This window comes from Harmonia axyridis, chromosome 5 (assembly GCF_914767665.1).
Source record: "Harmonia axyridis chromosome 5, icHarAxyr1.1, whole genome shotgun sequence".
NCBI lineage: Eukaryota > Metazoa > Arthropoda > Insecta > Coleoptera > Coccinellidae > Harmonia > Harmonia axyridis.
Genome location: NC_059505.1, coordinates 27,126,801 through 27,148,270, shown reverse-complemented (window position 1 = coordinate 27,148,270; position 21,470 = coordinate 27,126,801). Strand labels below are relative to the sequence as shown.

Sequence of the window (21,470 nt, the reverse complement as noted above, 5' to 3'; positions counted from 1 at the left end):
ACTTTTATCCTCGAAATATTCGTTTGTGGTTAACGAAGTTCGAAGACACTCCAAGTAGTCTCCAATGGAGATTGTTTGGTTAGGCTTTTTTATCGCATAAAAAGAGATGTACATCTATAGAGATCACAGTGGACCCAATTATATATTACTATACACTCTTATTTTTCAATATATTCACTATGCTATCTTGCACTCAGATGTTTTTTGTGGGTCATTTATTGAAAAAATTACAATCTTCTCATAAAGCATTAAGCAGTTTGAATAAAATGGAAGCGAAATATCGATCGACTTTTCTACTCCTTTCACCCCAAGGTGGTGTCGAAGGTCTTCAGGCCATGATTGCTCGAGGCTTCTCTTGTTAGTAGGGATAGTAGGCTTAATTTTCAAGCTACTTGGCTTGAGCTTGACTGGAAATCAACTCAAGTTAAAGTTAAGTAGAAGTTTTTCAATGTCAAATCAAGTATTTATTTATGAAGTACATGACTCAACATTGAAAAACTACTACTTGACTCGAACTTGAGTTGAATTTGAGTTAAGCTCAAGCCAAATAGCTTGAATATAAAGCCAAGCCGTGGATCCCTAGTTGTTAGATATTCGACTTTTTTTTTGGTTGGTTTTTCAGCTTCAATTATGGTAACTAATTTGTGGTAAGCAGGATCTTCATCAAACGAAAGTAAAGCCACATCATCAGCAAACGCAGCCATAGTCGTGTTGGGTGTTTCAGGCAAGTTGGCTGTATAAGGAAGAGGAATGGTCCTAGGACACTTCCTTGGGGTACGCCAATTTTCAAACTGATCGAATCATATGAACCATAACGAATTGAAGAGAAGAATATCGGAAAAAAATACTGAATATTTCTGAGATTGCACCTCGTATGAGGTAGAAATCGCATGAACGATTGAGTGCTTAAAAGCTCCCGACTCTACCTAAGTGCTCTCCTTATTTTTTTATTAGGAAGACCTCCAATTAGTAATGAAAGATTTTCGAATAAAAGCTCAACAGAGCTATATTTCTTATACCCAAAAATCGAAAACGCTATAAAAGTCAACGACCGCGAAGATTCTCCAATATAATCCTCCTTTATGCTTACCGAATTTGGGCAAGATTATTTCTTGAAGAAAATCCCCATTTCTCACCCCTCTCCTCAATTTCCTACCGATTCTAATCTAAAACTTGCCAAAGAGTGGTTCGACAAGAGAATCTAGCTTTGATAAACGCAATTTACTCTTCGGACTCGCACAAACTCGGTCAAATCCTTCTGAACAAGTTCCGAACTCTAGATAATGAATCCAAATAAGATCCCACAATGACGCCAGATTAAAACTAAGGCCTGTTATCTGTTTTTGCGGCAGAAAGATCTCTCTGGCGGATACTGGAAGAGGTTTGGGTTAATTTGAGAGGGCCCCAAGCAATTATTTTGCGATATAACACAACAATTTTACATTTTGGTCCCATGAGAGGATATGGCGTGTGAATTAAGCCCAAGTTTTACATAAAGGAAAGGGTATCTTCGGTTAGAATTTTCTGTAAACATATTTTTTATATCAGCGGAAAGTTATCCAGCCAAAAATATTTGTTTTCATTTCGGTAGCAGAATTGCGAAAATATGAAGACCATGTAATCCTTTAAAACGCAGGTTGAAAAAACTCCCATACTGTATTTGCATTTCTGAGAAACTTTACATAATAATAATTAAAACGCTGTAAAGCAAGTGGATTAACTGATTTTCATACTTTTGATTCTTCTACATACAAATTTCCACCCACGATTCGACAGCATTCACGCCTCCAGCGAGACTGAAAAATCTCATTTTTTCGATATTCTTCTAGAGTTTTCTTATTCTGAAACTGCTATCAACTTGAAATTTGGCAGGAAGTTGAAATAAATGTTCTATCGCAGAAATATTGGGTAATTTTCCAAAATAATCTATTCACAGTCGTCGGAATGAACATTTTGTTGATTTCAATACTCTGAAAGAATGAATTTTCTGAGAATGAAATTGAAATATTGTAAATAACTGAGAAAACGATTCTATGTCCATGAATTAGAAAGAAGAACCGAGAAAGAGATACAACAGAAACGTTGGAAATAACCCTCAAGATGATATGACAAACGAACCACCATTAGCGGCAAACTTTCCTACAAGTTGAATTCGAGAAACATCAACTAGACCATTTCGAAAATGAATTTTTCCATGGAAACGCGTTGAATTAATCGTTATTTATTATTACCCTAGGTAAAGTATTGATTTTAGATTATGTCGGAAAAATCGTTATCTCTCAGATGCATTGTGTTCGTTCCTTTTTCAGCCTGAAAGTTGTCCGGCTTGCATTTCAGTCCCTGACAACTACAAGAGTTATTACGTGGCAGCGTAGGATCGGAGATGAAAAATGAATGCGAAATGATTTTCGGTTTTTCCGAGAGACCGGAAAACACCGATGAATGGGCGCCAGCCTGAAAGGATATATTTGTGGAGAGGACGCATCACAATGTGAAGAACGTTGGAGGGAATGATCGAGTCACTGCTCCATCGTAAAAACTGAAAAAGGCGACAGAGAGGATCAGCGGGGAATTTTTGGGATTAATCACAGTAAAATGTTTGAGATCTTCGGAGAATCTGTTGAAATCTATCGGAATTCTTCTTCCCCTGGACGTTACGAGGGTTGCCTTTTATGTTTCGGGAATTGGCAACCCTTGATGACTAAACGTCAAAAGCGACGTTACTATCCTGAAAATTTATCTCGGCGAGGTAATGGAATTAACTCATGAACATTTTAATGCAATAATGTTTTATAACATTCGACTCAACAACAATGCAACGATGAACTTAATTAAATTCGAAGCACCAACCAAAAGCACTGTTTATCCTTGGCATAGCAAGTTCAATCGTGGTCTCCGTTAACTCAAGGTCGTCCAAAATCAGTTAGTATTCTAGGTAATAACAAGCCTTCGCAAAAACTGATAATACAAGATCTTTATGTTACATACCGTGAGATAGACACTTTACACATTAGTTTTACTAGCAAAACTTTTACATGAACCTTTGGCTCGCATTGAATATCCATAATTTGAATCCATAATTTAATAGCGGTGCTTCAAAAGACATTCAGAAGATCGTGACTGATGACGAATCTTAGATATATGCATACTAAATTAGATTCAATTAAGGGAGATCCGTTGCACTGCGACCTTATGGTCTATTGTTCCCCAATCAGAGCTATTCTCGTCATATGTTGATCTACAGCTACCTTTCAATTCCAAAGTTCTAATGAACTCCAGTATCTGGGATGACTAACTCCCTTGTCCAAAGCAGATTTTGCGTTGCCTAGTAATGGCGAGGTATTCCGTCATCAGGTGCTTCAGAGCTTTTTCCTCCTCCCCACAAAATCTGCACCAGTCATTACCTACTTGCTACACCCATTCTTCTAAGGCGACAATGCCCTTTGAGAAATCCAGTGAGGAGGTGTAGTATATTCTTGCTAAGATCCAGATACTTCTTGGATCTTGCTGTATCAAAATTTCAAATAAACTTTTTGGAATGATCCAACCCAGGAAGATTCCACCAGAGTGTTTCCTTTTTTCTTTTAGGTTTTTCCTGAAACTCTTGCCTATACCAAAAGTTCTGGACCATTGAAGGGAGTTGGTGCTCCTTTTCTGGCAAGTGTTTTGGCCTTTCGATTGCCTTCAATTCCCTAATGGCTGGGAACCCAAACTAAAAAGACCTTGTTATTCTCGCTATTTCACTGAGTTTTGTTCGGCACTCCAATACCATCTTAGAATCGATTATATGTGATATGCATACTAACTAAACAGCACTCAATCGTATGGGACTTCAAAGACGAATCAAATCCAAGAAAAGCTGTTGTACTCGGGTACTGTTTCTTCGCAATAACCCGATGTATGGTTACGATACCATTAGATCAGCGTAGAATATTCAATTTTTGTGTGATACACCACCATTTGTTTACCTGAAGTGTTTCTAAAATGAAAAAACGCGCAGAGGAATCAACCGTCATCATGACCACGCGACCTTTCACACTTTAGGTCAAACAAATGAAGTTCTGAGTCGTCAAAACTTCGATTTGATGGTCGATCCGACGTGACGTATTGTCTTAAAACTCAATAACTTCTTCTTGTTCCCTCACATAAAAAATTACCTAGCGAGCATTTTTCAACAACAGAAGGGGCAGTTGATGCCTTCAAAATGTATGTCTTGAAGGTTTGTAATGGAAAAAACGTTTTGAAAATCAATTCGAACGTATGGAAAAATATATTTAACTTCAGGGAGAATATTTTGAGAAACAATAATAAATGTTGAAATGATTTCTATAGTATGTTTTCCTATCCATTCCTGAAATATGAAAGACAAACCTCGTACCTTGTTACCGCTCTGATATTTATTTATAGATGCGATGTTCATAATTATTAGAATTGTGATGGCAGATAAACAAAATGTAATTATATTTAAAAAAGATTTAATGTCAATATATTTTTGAATCATATGTACCTCTGTGATTCTGACATTGTATCATTCTGTTATTCTGATATTTAAATCACTGATCTTCTCATCCTGTTGGCTTTCTTCGTTATTCTTCATTACAAATTTAAAACTACACCATTGAAAATTTCGATTGTCGATTATGCAATCCAAGCGATATTTGTTACATGTCTCACTATTCATGGACTCAAGGAATCAATCCTATACATTTTATACCGTCCTTTTCTTATTTTCCGAAGTGAATAATTTGAAAATTTGTTTTCCGTTAATGAATTTTCGAAATTCATGGAACCAGAATATTCGGGACTAACAGAGCCAATTCGATATAATAACCAAATCCTGTATCCTATCACAGGCAAATAGTTCCCGTAGTTATCCGTAGCAAAGCTCACTGTTGCACCAAGTCCAAGCAAATAGAAAAATTTGATTTCCCTTGGGACCTTTGGGACCTACTCCCAAACTCCTATCAACCCTTCTGGTCGTCCATGTACTAAAACAACTTGCCGAATCAGAAACTGTCTATCACACCTTCTCTTTACTTAAGATTACTAAAACAATATTGTCGTTCACATCTGGGAACACCAATTAGTAATATTTATCTTTCACTCGGCAGCAATTTGGTATGGATGTTTATATATTACGTCGAATTTCTTGTTTAGATACCGAAGTTGAAACCAGTTTCAGTTTCAAAAATGTTGATGTTTGTCTTCCGGCGAAAATGAGGTACAATTGTAAATACGAATTTCATTGTTTTCCAACTTTTTGAGTTACCGTGGTACATAAAAGTTTTATAGAAAAATTATTCCAGAATAAATGAGGAATAAAAAATGTGTTCCACTTGCAGTTATATAAATGGGGATGTCATATAAATCACTCCTAATGAACACTTCTACTCACTAATCAGAAAAATAATTTCGGGAAGATATATGAAATCGAAAATTCAAGAATAACAATACTAAAAATTATTCGAATGAAACAATTAAAAAAATAATAGTTATGGAATAAAATTTTAACAGAATAGTCTTTACGGTTCCTAAATAATTATCTTGTTTTTTATGTTGAAAAATTTATTGTTTGGCAAAGAAATGTGCTCGAAATTATATAACTGTAATATTCTTACAGATAAGCATCGAACAGGAGTTGAGGTAATTACTTCTTTATGAATTGAAATGGGCATTTAACTGGAAGGAACGTAAAATTTTCTCTGAGAAGGATATGCTCAAATTGTTTTCTTACATGATGTCGGTCAATTTTCTGGTGAATATTGCAAAAGTGTAGAGAGAGATATGATTGAAATTTTTAGATAGAATTAAGTGATTATTGAAGAAGTCGTTATGATTCTTGTAAGATTTCTATTACAACTGAAGTCTAGTAAAAGAAATCACACAAGAATCATTACATTCCAAAATTTTCAATTTGTAAGCAACAATTGTTCCTCCACAATCTAGCTTCATCAGGTCTACATTCTAACTCTATGGAATATCACCAATGCTTGAATAAAAAGAGAGTTTAGTTCCAAAAAAAATATATTACATAGTTGACAAAAGCATAGTTCAGATGTAAATAAACATGGAAATCCCACTAACACTGATAGATATTGTACATTTCAGTAGTATTCATCGAGAAGTTCAAGATTATATTTGAAAAATTGTTAACTACTATGATGAACAATGAACAATTTTCTTGGGACTGTAGTACGAAACTACTTCTCAACTTTTCAGATTTAATAAATTACGTTGATCGAAAAGTCAAGAAAAAGTTACGAAGTAGATTGGCGAAACTGGCCACAGTATTGTAGTGCAATCGCAATACTTTTCAGCAAATTTTCAAATTCAAAATGAAAAGTAGCAGAATAGCAATAGGCTCCAAAACGTAGTTCATTATACATTATGAGAAAATTCCACAAATCACACCTAAAACTTCTAGATGAAATATATAGAAGTATTCAATTGGTGTAAAATTCCTTGTTGATGGGATCATCAGAATCAAATAAAATTCAGACAGAATATCCAAAATTATCAATGACACAGGATCCGTTTCATTTGAAATTTTGCATGCCGATGTACAATAACAATTTGAAGATGAGTTAAAATTTCATATTAATCATAATTAAAATGAAATCAGGCAGAATATCGAAAAAATTCCTGATATTTCCGGACTAGGTTCAATTTTAGTTATTTTATGTAAAATAATCACTGAAATGTTCATGCGGAATTTCAGGATATTAATTTCACCAGAACTTCTCATCTATATGGAATAACCAACAACAACGACATAATTAATGACATCTCATGTAATATTTCAACAGTTTTATGGCCTACAATAGACGCATGACTGACGACCGCTCAAAGTTAGTGCTCTTTTATTTTTTGGAATGAACTTATGATGAGTTCAAATATGTATATAATGCAGTCGAGTTAGCTGCATTATTGAATATAATTTCCCTGAAGAATGAATTGTAATAATGAGTTTGCGGCTTGATGACAGGGCGAATCAAATAAATCTTTATTGAATTGTCGACGTTTCGAATGTTTCGATCTCAAGTTTGGATCTTTTTCAAGACTGAAACATTTGTTCATGTGTGAATATTAGCTTTGACATAAACCTTGCAAACAATAACAAAAGTGTATAAGAATTTATTCTAGCAATATAAAATATTACTTAATCGACATCAAGAACAAACATTGAAATATTCCATGGAAGCAGCGAGTTACTTCAATTATTGAAATTGTATGGTTCTCAAATTGAAATTACTTTTTCAAATAGATTTCTAAGGTAGTAATTCAATAAGGATTCATTTGTTTTGCCCTTTACTTCAAGCCACAAACCCATTATTCCCATTCAATCCAAATCAATTTGAAGAGTCATTGAAAAATGTTGTGAGAAGTTTCTGTTTTATCCTTGTTTAATTGACTTTTTATTCTCGATTATTATTATAGTTTCGTAGGATTTCATGTTTTTGTATCCATTGAAAAAAATATCTCATAGAGAAATCGTGAACAATTTAATAATTATAAATCGACAATATTTGTCAAACTATGTCTGAAGTTCCTGTCTTGGTTCATTCGAGGATTCAAGCTGAAGGTTTGGTTGATATAGTAAGAAGAATAACCACAATCTGAAAACTGTCCTTTCGGATCGAAATAAACAAACCTAACTCTTCTCTGATGGACTTGTTAGCCATCAATAAAATAGTAAAACTCTGCAAGCGTTTGAAAATTCTTGGTCATTTTTGCAATGTTTCAATAGAAATATCTGGAGAAATAGCATGTCTATATTTGGATAGCTAGTTCGATATAGTTCTCAAAGATTTGAATCTGGAAGACGTTGAAGAAATGCATTGAAACTGTGAAATGACATTATTCAGTTCTTCAACTTTAGAATCTGGATCTTACAAATCACAGCTGAACTTACAACTTGTTACTCAGTGTTTAATTCTTGAGAAATATAAAATGCCGAATTATGGCTGGAAAATATTGAGGAAGAATGTTCGAGAGAAAGATTTTTGAATATTAAGATTAGTCTTAAAAACCTTGTCTGTCAGAATAAAACATGGTCTGAGAATGGTATGGAAGATTTTGAAGGAATCATTCATAACAACTCTTTGAGAGAAATATAGGTAAAATACATGTTATCTTTATAATTAACTATCTTTGGATCCCAATTTGATCAACCAATTTTCATTCAGAATATACTAATAATGAAATGAAAACTACAAAGGACTTGACTAGTGAAATAAGGAAGTTTATCTTTGAAAAAACTCCATCTTTTAGAGATGAGAATACGAATTCTTATGAGACAATAACGATCAAGAAGAACTAGAGTTAATCTGAAAAGAGACCTGTCAGATCCTGTAAAGAAATGAATTTCATCAACCGAATGTTTGTTGAAATGAAAACAGCTGCTATCCAGTTAGCTGCAACATGGAATGTCATTTTGCCGACTAATTTGAATGAGAAGTTTGTTTTATCCATGTTCAATTAACTTTTTATTCTCGATTTTTAGTATAAATTTGTAAATTTCATAATTTTATTGATTTTAAATTTAATAAACATAAATAAATTTGATATAGACAAAGAGAAGAAATACTTCGAAAAGAGCCGAAAGATAATTAATTTGAAAGTTATTGGTATCAAGAAGGTTTTTGTCTATTAAAGTACAAGTAGAAAGACAAAAATTATTGAGGGTACTTACCATATCGTAGTTGTATTTATCAGGCACGGGGGCTGCCAGTGGCGGGTTGTCAAAGTAGTTGATTTCGGTGAATCTGTTCACGATCAAAGTACTCGGTGCTGCCACGTGATGGTTAGTGTACATATGAGGGGCGCATTGGCCGCAAGGACAAGGCGCTTGGGACGGGGGGTAGGCTGCTTGCGGGACAGATATCTCAGGGCAGGGCACGACGGGACACAGGGGCACTACGTAGGGGATTTGGCCAGGGGGGGTGTTCAGAAAGTACGTCGTGATTGTTGATGCGTTCGAACGCCGCGACCGAATGAACGCAACTCGTTGCGTTCAATGTTGCACTCGCGTTAAACTGACTACGTTCACGCTCACTCTTCTTGATAGTCGTCGCGTTTCTATCAGTAGATTTTTGGTATCATTTGCTTTATTGCACGATTGTCTCCGTTTGAACAGCTTTGTTAACTCTTACTTAACCTTACTTAATATCAATATTGATCTCTCGTAAATATTTGGATTATTTATAACTGAGCAATCTCTTATTTGCCACCTTAAAGTTAGATAAAATATAAACTATATTTAGTCAATTAGTCTACGGATATGTCAGATTATCAGAGATATTTTTTTTACACCTGGGGATTCGCCTCTTACGTTTCTACAACCTCGATTATGCAAACAACCTCTCGTCTTTATTCTCTTATTGAAGATATGTTTGGGATACAGTTAATTGATACACGTAGGAAACGATTGAACTTGATGGTTTTTTTCGGAAGTCTTATCAATTAAATTATGTATATACACTTAAATGTTAAGAAATGTCCGATTCAAACGGTCAACATCAACAAAGTGTCACGAGCAGCTTTGATCGAAAAATATTGCACAGGGCCTGATTGAGGGGGCAGAAAGCTACGCATGCATAAAATATTGATATTAAGGACGGTGTAAAAAAAGCGCGTTCACTACAATTCAGGAGGAACTGAAATAGCGCGCTGAGGGTCGACGAAAACGACCCAAAAATCTACCAATATACAAAGGAATCTAAACCTAACGATTATCCAGCAATCTATATCACACGATTACCCTAAAATCTTACGATTATCTATCAATGATTGTCGATAAATTCTTGGACACGACTCGCCGTCTATGCCTTTCAAAACGCCAAAATCAAAATATGACTTACGATTACGGTGTAAAAATATAAATTCAACTTTGTACTTAAAGGAACAACACGTCAATTATAAACCGGAACACGGATATATATATAAAAAGGTTTTTATATTTTTTTTTGATATTTTCGATTTCGATCGGGTGGTGTGCTTTTAAATTCGAAAGGAGTGCGGTCAAAGCTTCGATTTTATTACCTGTCAACCTGTTGCGAGTAATCCGATCGACGACACTTAGAAAACACAGATGAGGGAAAGGAAGATTGGCGAATTGAAAAGATTCAAAGAAGTGGCGGGCACGCTTCGGACCTGATAAAGCCGCACATTCGTCTTCGTACCCGGAGGATGTGAGTGTTATGGGATGCTGCCGGAGCTGGGATGCACTGAGTGTAAAAAGGACCGGTGTGAGAATAGTTGGAGTTCGTAGGAAGTTGAAAGTATGGACCGCCGCACGCTGTGGCCTTCGAGCCCGGACTGGCGGGATCGTCGGCGTCGGCGAGAACGTCGACCGACGGGCCTGCGCCATCTTGGCGGTACCCCTACCCGCAACCTGATGCACGTTGGAGCGTAGCGGCGCGTATCTCGACGTCCTACCTGGAACAGGTAGCGCCTATTCGGCGTCGGTTGCATGCGCCGCCCTGCCTCCTGGAGTATCCTGTTATCCCTTTTTGGACGCGCTGTTGCACCTCGGCGACAGGAGCGGGCTTGTTGCGGTCGCTCCGGCCGGCCGAACGTCCCGCAGGAGGTTCGGGACGCTTTATCGGCGTCGGATTCGGTGGATGTTGATGTTGGGCAGGAGGAATAAGTTCTGTCTTTATCGGTTTGGAATTATCGGTTAGTGGTACAGCCCACGGTCGAGGTGGAAACTATTTTGAAGTTGATTGAATTTTTAGTGTTGATTGTAGTTTCTACTGATGGAAATCAATTTTGAATCGAAAATAAAATGACAGTTATTATACACTCACCGGCAAAAAAAAGGCTTCAAAAAACAGGACTCAATTTCAAAGCTGGCTTCCTAGCGAACCGCTCATTTGTGTTTGATGTTATTTTTTTTTTAATTGTGAATTGGTTCCTCAGTAACGATGGTGTGTCAGGAATGTTTATGCATATGCACTTGCTATATCTGCTTCATTCTAAAGGGGGTGTTACAAATTTCGGGATATAAACTTGGTCTCATTTTTGCACCCTATAGAAATCAAATTAAATTTTGGATGAAAATTTCTGACATATCATCGTTACTGAGAAATCAATCATTAATTTAAAAAAACATCAAAATCAAATGAGCAGTTCAAAAGTAAGCCAACTCAGAATTTGGGGACTCTACATTTTTATTGAATGAAAATTTTAAGTATGAAACTGTCACTCATATATGTGGGGATAGATACACGTTATCTTCAATGAACCCAAGGAATCTTTAGCAATAAATGGTTTACAGCAAGATATTTGAGTGCGGTGAGTTGTTAACTTCCACTTGGTCGTTTAATAGTTTTCCAATTACATTGTGTCTTTTTTTTTCTAGAACTCCTAGGAATATTAAGCAACAACTTTTTTTTTCGTAGTGAAAATTCTAAAATTGATTGCAAAACCTATCCTATGATGATATTACATTAAAATATGATCAGAGAAAATCAGGAGTATATAAGTTCAACTGTAATCATTGCCAGAAAGTATAATAATTATTGAAAAACATTCAACATTTGAAAGAAATTTTGTATCACTACGTATTTAAAGTTCATTCTTCGTTGGTGTGTCATCACCTTCAGTATCTTCTCCAACAGTTTCTTTTTTACTCAATAGTAAGATTAATTAGTGATCAATAAGTGATTAGAATCATGATGATACATTAAAATATGATCAGAGAAAATCAAGAGTATATAAGCTAACCTGATGTAATCATTGCCAGAAAGTATATATTGAAAACAGAGGAAGATCTTTTCAGATCAGAATGAACATTTGAAAGAGTTTTCTCAACAAGATCAATTCTACATATTTCAAACACCCACCAAAATTTGGACATAGAGATACGTTTAACCATAAGTTTGAAATACTTACGAACATAAAAGTTATTATAGCTCAACATTCCTAGGTGTTCTAGTAATAAAAAGACACAATAAAATGGAAATAATATTGAACGACCATGTGGAAGCCCCGGGAGTGGCAACGCTGTGTTTTCGACACCAAGGTCCTTGTACTAACATGGGGAGGGAGGAAAATCCACAATTTTTCCCAGTTTTTTCCGGCGAAACAGGGATCACCATTGGCGTGCCAGATTCAGTTTATTCGACGGAGTTTGTCTTATCGAAGACATCCATTTCTTCAATTTCACAAGCCAAATTCCATTCGAATAACTTCACTAAGATGAATTTCATCATAATCATCACCCTACTGATTACTGAAATGGAGGCTAAGGATATCTGAGTAATGCAGGCTAAAAGAAGAAGGAGCAGAAAATTCCGCCAATACCCGGAGAAGACGAAGATCCTAGTCCTCATCGGTATAGAACGGTAAAGATTGGTAAAGATTTATTTCTCCCATTCTTTAAAATGTGAGGAATTATTTTCCTTTATAGTATAAGTGAGTGCGACACCACCTTTGCAACCTTTGCGATTGGAAAAGAAATGTTTCATAAACAGAAAAATGGTTGAGATCTTCAAAGACCCTGAAGAACTTTTTATCTAAATAGTAGGCTTTAGTGTGAGATCTGGTAAACTTCAATAGTGGAATCTAAGAGAGGTATCAACAACTGTCCTCAGCTTGGAGTTAGCGATTGAGCAAACGAGGTGGGTGTAAGAATTCACATTCTTCCCTAATATTGTAGTAAATTTTCAATATACCCGTGAAATTCATCCCAATCGGATGTGTACTCACGGAAATATTTGACATTTCTTTTCCAATATTGCTCTTTTCCATGGTTTTGATGATGTTATCAGCTTGAAATGTTGAACGGATTTCAAAATTGTTATTTTATATCAATATCTCAATTCGATTGGTCACGGAAATTTTGGGTGATTTTTTTTCGATGTTCTTCATCAATTTTCTATAGTTCTGATGTGATCGGCTTAAAATTTAGTAAAAAGGTTGAAATTGTTATTATACAAGGAAAAACAAATTTCGTTTTCGATCGACTTGGCAATTCAGAAAGATCAGGAAAACAAAAAACGGTCGAGATGAAATGATATAAGACTTCAATATTCAAAATCCCGAAAATCACACTAAGCTTCAGTACTGCACTACAATACTTCGAAGTATTCGAATACAACATATATTCAGCTGACAGAGAAAGACGATTTTCAATCAAAAAATCAGGGAATACTCCAAATTGTGGAAAGGCTATTTTATCAAATCATCTCAATCAGCTATCAATAATACCAGTAAAGGTATCAGACTTCGAAGTATTTCAACCTAATTTTAAAGTCCTGATTTCGTAAACATTAATTCATCTTTGTTGAGGAGATTTAGTCAAGCTACACCAATCAAAAGAACTTGTGCTAGTAAATCAAAATATTCATTAAAAACCCTCGAAGCGGAAAACATGCACCATGTACAAATATCATATTATTTCGTCCTATTATGTATGATATGGGGACCTAATTTGAAAAGACGAAGTCCCAAAGCGATGCTCTGCTTAACACCAATATCATCCACAAGGAAGCATACAAAATGAACAATTTCTTCGATGATAGATCATTTTCGAAACGAAAATTCAACACATATTTTCTTTGATAGATCACCCCATCAAGATACATGTCTGCATAGACAAGTTAACGCTCTTGAAGTAATTGAACAACCAAATATCAAGCGAAAGGCACACCAAAGCAGAAAAAGCCATCCTCATCCAAATTTCCATCACGACTTTTCACACTACATTTCTTCTCCACCAAATTCTGCAAAACAGCCCATGTTAATATCCAAATGCCGATTTTCAATTTCGCCCCCGGTATATTCGGCCATAACAACCCGACCTAATGGATGTATTCTCCTGACCCAAGAAACATAACGCAAAGCGCAATCGATAAAACAAAGAGAGACCTCCAACGGTCACACCGAGGGATAACATTTCCGTCCAGTACCCTTTTCTAAAGCCTTGTTTTCCATTCGGCGTTATAAGATGAAAATCCCAAAATCTTCGGCCGACAAGGGCCACAGCGCTAGGGGGGATTTTTCAAGGGCCGGAGACATGTAGCATGGCTCGAACGGACGGGATAAAAGATTTCAGTGGCGTTGTGAAGGGGTTTTTCGGATTTGCTGCGGTTTGGTTTGAAGACGTCACGTCTCCTTTGGCTGACATCATAATCAGAAAATTCATGTGGAATATTGAATTAGAGATTTTGGTTGTATGGAATGTTTGTCTCAAATGCTTTAGTGCAAATCACTTCGTTGAATTTTAAAAGAACACATAGTTTTATAGCAATTTTTCAGAACAGCTTTGATTAAAAGTTTTATTATAAACAGAAAAAAAATATTTTGAGTTATGTAAATATAGAAGGTCCATGGTCTTCAACAATACTCAGTATTCTGATTACATTTCGCATCAAGCCTTGGATCGTTAATTGCCCAAATTTTGCTAAAAATCCACCGTCTTGATTCTTGCTTGTTTTCCGCTCTTTCAGACAAAATAGTCCGGGAATCTTCAATTGGCCGATTCTGCAGTAAATGACCCTGCCCCTGAATGTATGAAAAATGATTACCGGTTAATTTCAAATGTAATGTTTTTAGTAGACCTTTATGTTTTAAACTGATCAGAAGATTCTGTTCAACGCAAAGTACATAAAAGTTATAAATTTGATCATCTTGTCTCGATAAGGACATTAAGGTCTACACAAAACAAAACTTATATTTGCAATTAATAGGTAACCATTTTTCATAAATTCAGATGCAAATCATCATCATATTGAGTATGATTCTGGTGGATGAAATTTAGGAATTTTGTTGAGCAGTTGTGAATGTAACTTTGGGGGTCCATAGCTTCGCCTCTAACTTGTGCACATAAAGTCTGGAAATCCAACCAATGAACCAGTCGATATCGCTCACCAAGCTAAAATTTTATCAGCAAATTTAGCATAAAGGCTTTAATTTCACATTATATGGATAATTTCGATTTTGTCTGAGTAAAATCCGTCATTTCCTGTGATTTTGGAATTACTCAGCTCAGAGTAAAGTACTTTTCATAATCCATTACGATGACTTTGTTATTCGCAAAATAAATTCGCCTTAAGAAGGAATACCACCACTGCTCAATCCAAAAAGATATCATGGATTTTTCCTCTCACAACAGTCACAACCACAGATTTTTATGGGGTTTTCACATAATAACTTTGAACAATAATCAACATTGTAGAACGACAATAGTTTTAATTTGCGAATAAAAAAAATGTTGGTAACTTTTCGTTTTTCGCAAAAGAATTGTATGAACAAAGCTATACTTTTGAAATATCCGTAGGAAAAAACTATAAAAAATCATTACATAAGAGCTAAAACAATATATTTGTGAAAGAATAATCGATCTAATGTTTGACTGAAACGCTCAAAGCCACGTAAGATAACTCAAAAAAGGGCATTTTGAGTTATCGCAGCCTACCACTTGAAAACTGATTACTGAGCATGCCAGGTTGTTCTTAAAATGCCCTTTTTTGAGTTATCTTGTTGGCAACGAAATGACATATAGTCAAATTGCCAGCGAGTTAACTCAAAAAAGGGCATTTTAAGAACAACCTGGCATGCTCAGTAATCAGTTTTCAAGTGGTAGGCTGCGATAACTCAAAATGCCCTTTTTTGAGTCATCTCGTTGGCAATTTGACTATATGTCATATCGTTGCCAACGAGATAACTCAAAAAAGGGCATTTTGAGTTATCGCAGCCTACCACTTGAAAACTGATTACTGAGCATGTCAGGTGGTTCTTAAAATTTGAAACTCTGTGGTACTCAGAATAAGAGAGAAAGGCCAAACATATATTATATATTCGAAATCGAGGGAAAAAGAGCTAGTCAAATAAGGAAAAATATACAGGGTGTTCCATTTGAAAAAATGAAGTTGCAATCAATATGTGGCCCACTCTGTATATATTTCGTTTTGTATAATCATTTTAAAAAACACTAGTCGATTTCGTGAAACTTTTGTAGAAAACATTTTTTTGTACCTCTTTTAGAAACAAAGTTAAAGGGGGGGTCAAATTATGGTGAAAAACCCGGTACCTACAAGATCAGATGAACATCGGATAGATTCTGAATGCTGAATGTAAAGTTTAGAATTGTGAATTAATCAACATTTGTTTTATTTCTCTCTTAGCGTGAAATATCTGGAATTTCTGGGATAACAGACAATGTCTACAAATGGCCAAGAAGATACATTTGCATAGTATATCCAAAGTCACTTGGACGAAGCAGAATATTTCGATTATGCAAGGGTTCTCCAAGTTTTTATGCAAGGGTTGTCCAATTTTCAAGAAATTCGTTTGGGGCCAGTGAATTTATTGTTTAAAATAATTTCGAATTATTTTGCGGTATTTAACGGATCGCGGTATCCACTTCAAAGGGACTTCTGGCCAAGCATTTTTATGGACTAGCCTAAGTGACTTTGGATATACTATACTTCATAGCTAATCAACATTACGAAATGAAATTAAGAGTTTGACGTATAGGCTGCAAATAGACACGTCTTTAGAAGACAATCGCGCAATTTGCGGGATCGATATTTTGGTGCGGGATTGGATTCCCTAGCTGCTTGCTATCGAAATAAAAAAAATGGAGAATGTATGTACTGACATATAGTTAGTAACTTTTGAGTGCTCATTTCTTCATTCGCCATTTGCACCCCTTAATATATTTATGTATATCTATTCATTGATGCCACAACTGTATCCTTGGAAACACCTACCTATACCCAAGGGTGCAATTGTTGCATGCATAAAGCTCCTGATTTTATTTGTTATTCTGCCTGAATCTTCCATGGCTCTGTGGACGCCATTGATACATTTTGCACGGGTCTTGAAATGATTATTCTTCACATAGAGTAATGAACATAGATAGTGGGAGTATACGCAATCTTTATATGTCCCCAACATGGTTCGATTACGTTGTCGGATTGTGATATATTTTTAAATCCACAATTTTACTATATCGTTATTAATGTAACTTATATTGAAAGAAATATATTTATTTGAATGATTCCCGATCAAATATGCAAATTTGAATATTTGGAATATTTTGTCGAATTTATAATAAGCAGAATATTCATTTTTTTTTTATCTACCTGCTGAAATCCAAGGTTTGGCAACTTTTGCTCTCCTAATGTCATTGGTTGTTTCAAGTCGTTTGGCGAGCTTGAAGTTTGTGTTCTGAATTACTGATATATATTTGAGTTAATATGAAACGTTGATTCACTATGGAAATAAGAAGTGCGTTCTTTGTGGAGAAACTCGCAAATTGAGTGAAATATCGTATCACTAATATGTTTTCATTTCCGCGCTTCATGTCAAATTTGATAGTTCATGTTGGGGACATAATTTGCTTGCTGAGAATGACATATAATCCCGCTATCTATGTTCATTACTCTATAAGATTTTTCATAAATACGTAAAATCCCCAACCTGATCGGCTGTGTTATCATGGAAATATTGAGTATTTCTTTTACAATATTCTTTTCTTTATTTTCTATGGGTTTGATGACGCGATCAGCTTGAAATTTGAAACTGAGCTTACAATTGTATATTTTTTATGAAGACCCAAAATCCCAACTCTTTAGATAGTTTCCTTGCAAAAATCACTGAATATAATATACTTTCTTGAAGGAATGTAAATACCTACCAATAATTGAAGATAATTCTTTTGTATCGCAATATTTACGAGCTGTCCCAATTGCATTCAGCACGCATAATACTAATTTCATTCACATGCGAAATAATCTAAAAATAGGTCATTTTATGGCTTATTTGTGGTTTGCAGCTGCAAAGGAACCTGCAGGAAGTGGGACAGCACATTACTTATGCACTATTAACTTATACTTATAGTACACTCCAAAGTCTCGGCCGACCAATTTAGAATCCGTTGTCTCTTTTATTAAGCCGCATTCCGATTAGATAAGAATATTATAATTCATGTCTACCCATACTCGTTGATTTAATGAATCAATGCATGTATCCTCAAAACAAAGGAACCGATAAGACAATCACGTTATTCACAAAATTGTAAATTACATATTATGAATTTTTTCTGAACTACGCCGTTAGTTGTATTCGCTCATGCGAAAGCTATTCAATATATAAATGTGATTCCATTTCGCATTCTATCAATTCAAGAATTATTTTCGCTATCGGGTTGAAATTCATTATGAAACGAACAATTGAAAGCAGTGTATGCCATTGTTCTAGACGTGAAAAACGTTTTCTTCATGCCATCTGATAACGCGTGACCGCCAAACTTTACATATATTCATCGTTCTTTGATGGGACAGTAACGAAAAATGATTTCAGTTGAAAATAATTCAATTTCACGCTAAGAGAGAAATAAAACAAATGTTGATTAATTCACAATTCTAAACTTTACATTCAGCATTCAGAATCTATCCGATGTTCATCTGATCTTGTAGGTACCGGGTTTTTCACCATAATTTGACCCCCCCTTTAACTTTGTTTCTAAAAGAGGTACAAAAAAATGTTTTCTACAAAAGTTTCACGAAATCGACTAGTGTTTTTTAAAATGATTATACAAAACGAAATATATACAGAGTGGGCCACATATTGATTGCAACTTCATTTTTTCAAATGGAACACCCTGTATATTTTTCCTTATTTGACTAGCTCTTTTTCCCTCGATTTCGAATATATAATATATGTTTGGCCTTTCTCTCTTATTCTGAGTACCACAGAGTTTCAAATTTTAAGAACCACCTGACATGCTCAGTAATCAGTTTTCAAGTGGTAGGCTGCGATAACTCAAAATGCCCTTTTTTGAGTTATCTCGTTGGCAACGATATGACATATAGTCAAATTGCCAACGAGATGACTCAAAAAAGGGCATTTTGAGTTATCGCAGCCTACCACTTGAAAACTGATTACTGAGCATGCCAGGTTGTTCTTAAAATGCCCTTTTTTGAGTTAACTCGCTGGCAATTTGACTATATGTCATTTCGTTGCCAACAAGATAACTCAAAAAAGGGCATTTTAAGAACAAGTAATAAATATAGTAATGAACATAGATAGCGGGATTATATGTCATTCTCAGCAAGCAAATTATGTCCCCAACATGAACTATCAAATTTGACATGAAGCGCGGAAATGAAAACATATTAGTGATACGATATTTCACTCAATTTGCGAGTTTCTCCACAAAGAACGCACTTCTTATTTCCATAGTGAATCAACGTTTCATATTAACTCAAATATATATCAGTAATTCAGAACACAAACTTCAAGCTCGCCAAACGACTTGAAACAACCAATGACATTAGGAGAGCAAAAGTTGCCAAACCTTGGATTTCAGCAGGTAGATAAAAAAAAAATGAATATTCTGCTTATTATAAATTCGACAAAATATTCCAAATATTCAAATTTGCATATTTGATCGGGAATCATTCAAATAAATATATTTCTTTCAATATAAGTTACATTAATAACGATATAGTAAAATTGTGGATTTAAAAATATATCACAATCCGACAACGTAATCGAACCATGTTGGGGACATATAAAGATTGCGTATACTCCCACTATCTATGTTCATTACTCTATGTGAAGAATAATCATTTCAAGACCCGTGCAAAATGTATCAATGGCGTCCACAGAGCCATGGAAGATTCAGGCAGAATAACAAATAAAATCAGGAGCTTTATGCATGCAACAATTGCACCCTTGGGTATAGGTAGGTGTTTCCAAGGATACAGTTGTGGCATCAATGAATAGATATACATAAATATATTAAGGGGTGCAAATGGCGAATGAAGAAATGAGCACTCAAAAGTTACTAACTATATGTCAGTACATACATTCTCCATTTTTTTTATTTCGATAGCAAGCAGCTAGGGAATCCAATCCCGCACCAAAATATCGATCCCGCAAATTGCGCGATTGTCTTCTAAAGACGTGTCTATTTGCAGCCTATACGTCAAACTCTTAATTTCATTTCGTAATGTTGATTAGCTATGAAGTATAGTATATCCAAAGTCACTTAGGCTAGTCCATAAAAATGCTTGGCCAGAAGTCCCTTTGAAGTGGATACCGCGATCCGTTAAATACCGCAAAATAATTCGAAATTATTTTAAACAATAAATTCACTGGCCCCAAACGAATTTCTTGAAAATTGGACAACCCTTGCATAAAAACTTGGAGAACCCTTGCATAATCGAAATATTCTGCTTCGTCCAAGTGACTTTGGATATACTATGCAAATGTATCTTCTTGGCCATTTGTAGACATTGTCTGTTATCCCAGAAATTCCAGATATTTGCCTGGGTTTTCTAAATACGGTACCATACTTTCATTAATGAACGGTTACATAATTGTGTAACTTGTGTTGCATTTTCCTCCGTAACTTATGAGTGTTTCATTGCTTTCTGGAACGTTTCAAAAGACGTTTGCGCTTATATTGTCTTATATGAAATTATAATATTGAATCCCGCATGGAAAATCCCGCAATTTTGATCCCGCAGAATTTCGGAGGGATCCCGCATTTGCGGTATTGAATTCCCTACAAGCAAGCCTTGGGTAGGAGAAAAGCAACTGGATGGATAGCCAACCCGAAATTAACAATTTTCGCATTGTTCCGATCCATTTTAACAATCAGAAACAAAGTGGAACTGTAAGATCTACAACTCCCTTTCGTCAATGGAGGCCCGAGATGAACTTTCATGTGTGCTAAAGAAATTATTAATTCGTGAATTGTTCCCTTTTAATTAGTACTTGGTCGGGCTTTGTGGAAATGTTTACTTTTCCGTTTTACGCTGGAATTGTATGTAAACGGTACAAAAGTTTGGAAAGGGTGGCGTTTGAGAAAAGAGCGGAATACTAGGGTATCGAATAACAATCGTCATGGAGATATTCCCTATTTTATGAAGGCAAAAAATATGCAGTTTGATTGAAATATGGAACCAATTATTTCTTGTGTTTTAAAGTGCAATGGATATCAACTTTTTAGAGTGATTTGCTGATGAAGTTTTAATAATGTCTCGAGCACTAATGAATGTGCTCTTTAACACCATGTTTCCTTTTAATTAGGACCTATTTGAGTTGAGGAGTAAGTAAAGCATCATTTGCATACAATTATTTCTTGTTTTTGAGGTGCCATAAAGTCGTCTTCTAGTGATTTGCTTATGAAGTTTTAACAATTTTTCTATTATTATTGAATGTAAAATTCAACACATGAGAAAACAATTCTTTTTCGGTTTTCTATCACCTCAAAGGATATTTCATCACAAAACTAAACAAAGCAGATATCATTAATTGAAGTCAAGTAGAGCTATGCGCTTTGTTCAGTTTTGTGAAGAAATATGCCTTTAAAGGCATACCTACCAGGAATATCTAGGAAAGCAATACAATGGTAACAATTTTGAAAATTTTCAAAGAGCTAATGAAGATTATTATTAGGTATAATTCGTAAATAATTAGTTGATATATTTAATAATAATTGTCATTAT

General features: G+C 35.1%; 1 protein-coding gene across 7 annotated transcripts in view; it reads right to left on the bottom strand.

The window, feature by feature from the left end:
- Nucleotides 1–21,470, bottom strand: part of LOC123681141 (polypyrimidine tract-binding protein 1) — a 592,501-nt gene that overhangs the window by 219,943 nt on the left and 351,088 nt on the right. The window contains exon 1 of one of the 7 annotated variants that reach the window (XM_045619366.1): nucleotides 8,693–10,328. The exons of the other annotated variants lie outside the window; for them this stretch is intronic. Coding sequence (XP_045475322.1) covers nucleotides 8,693–8,815 — 123 coding nt within the window. The 5' untranslated portion in view covers nucleotides 8,816–10,328. Of the gene's footprint in view, nucleotides 1–8,692; nucleotides 10,329–21,470 lie in introns of those variants that run through there. 7 annotated transcript variants of the gene reach the window in all.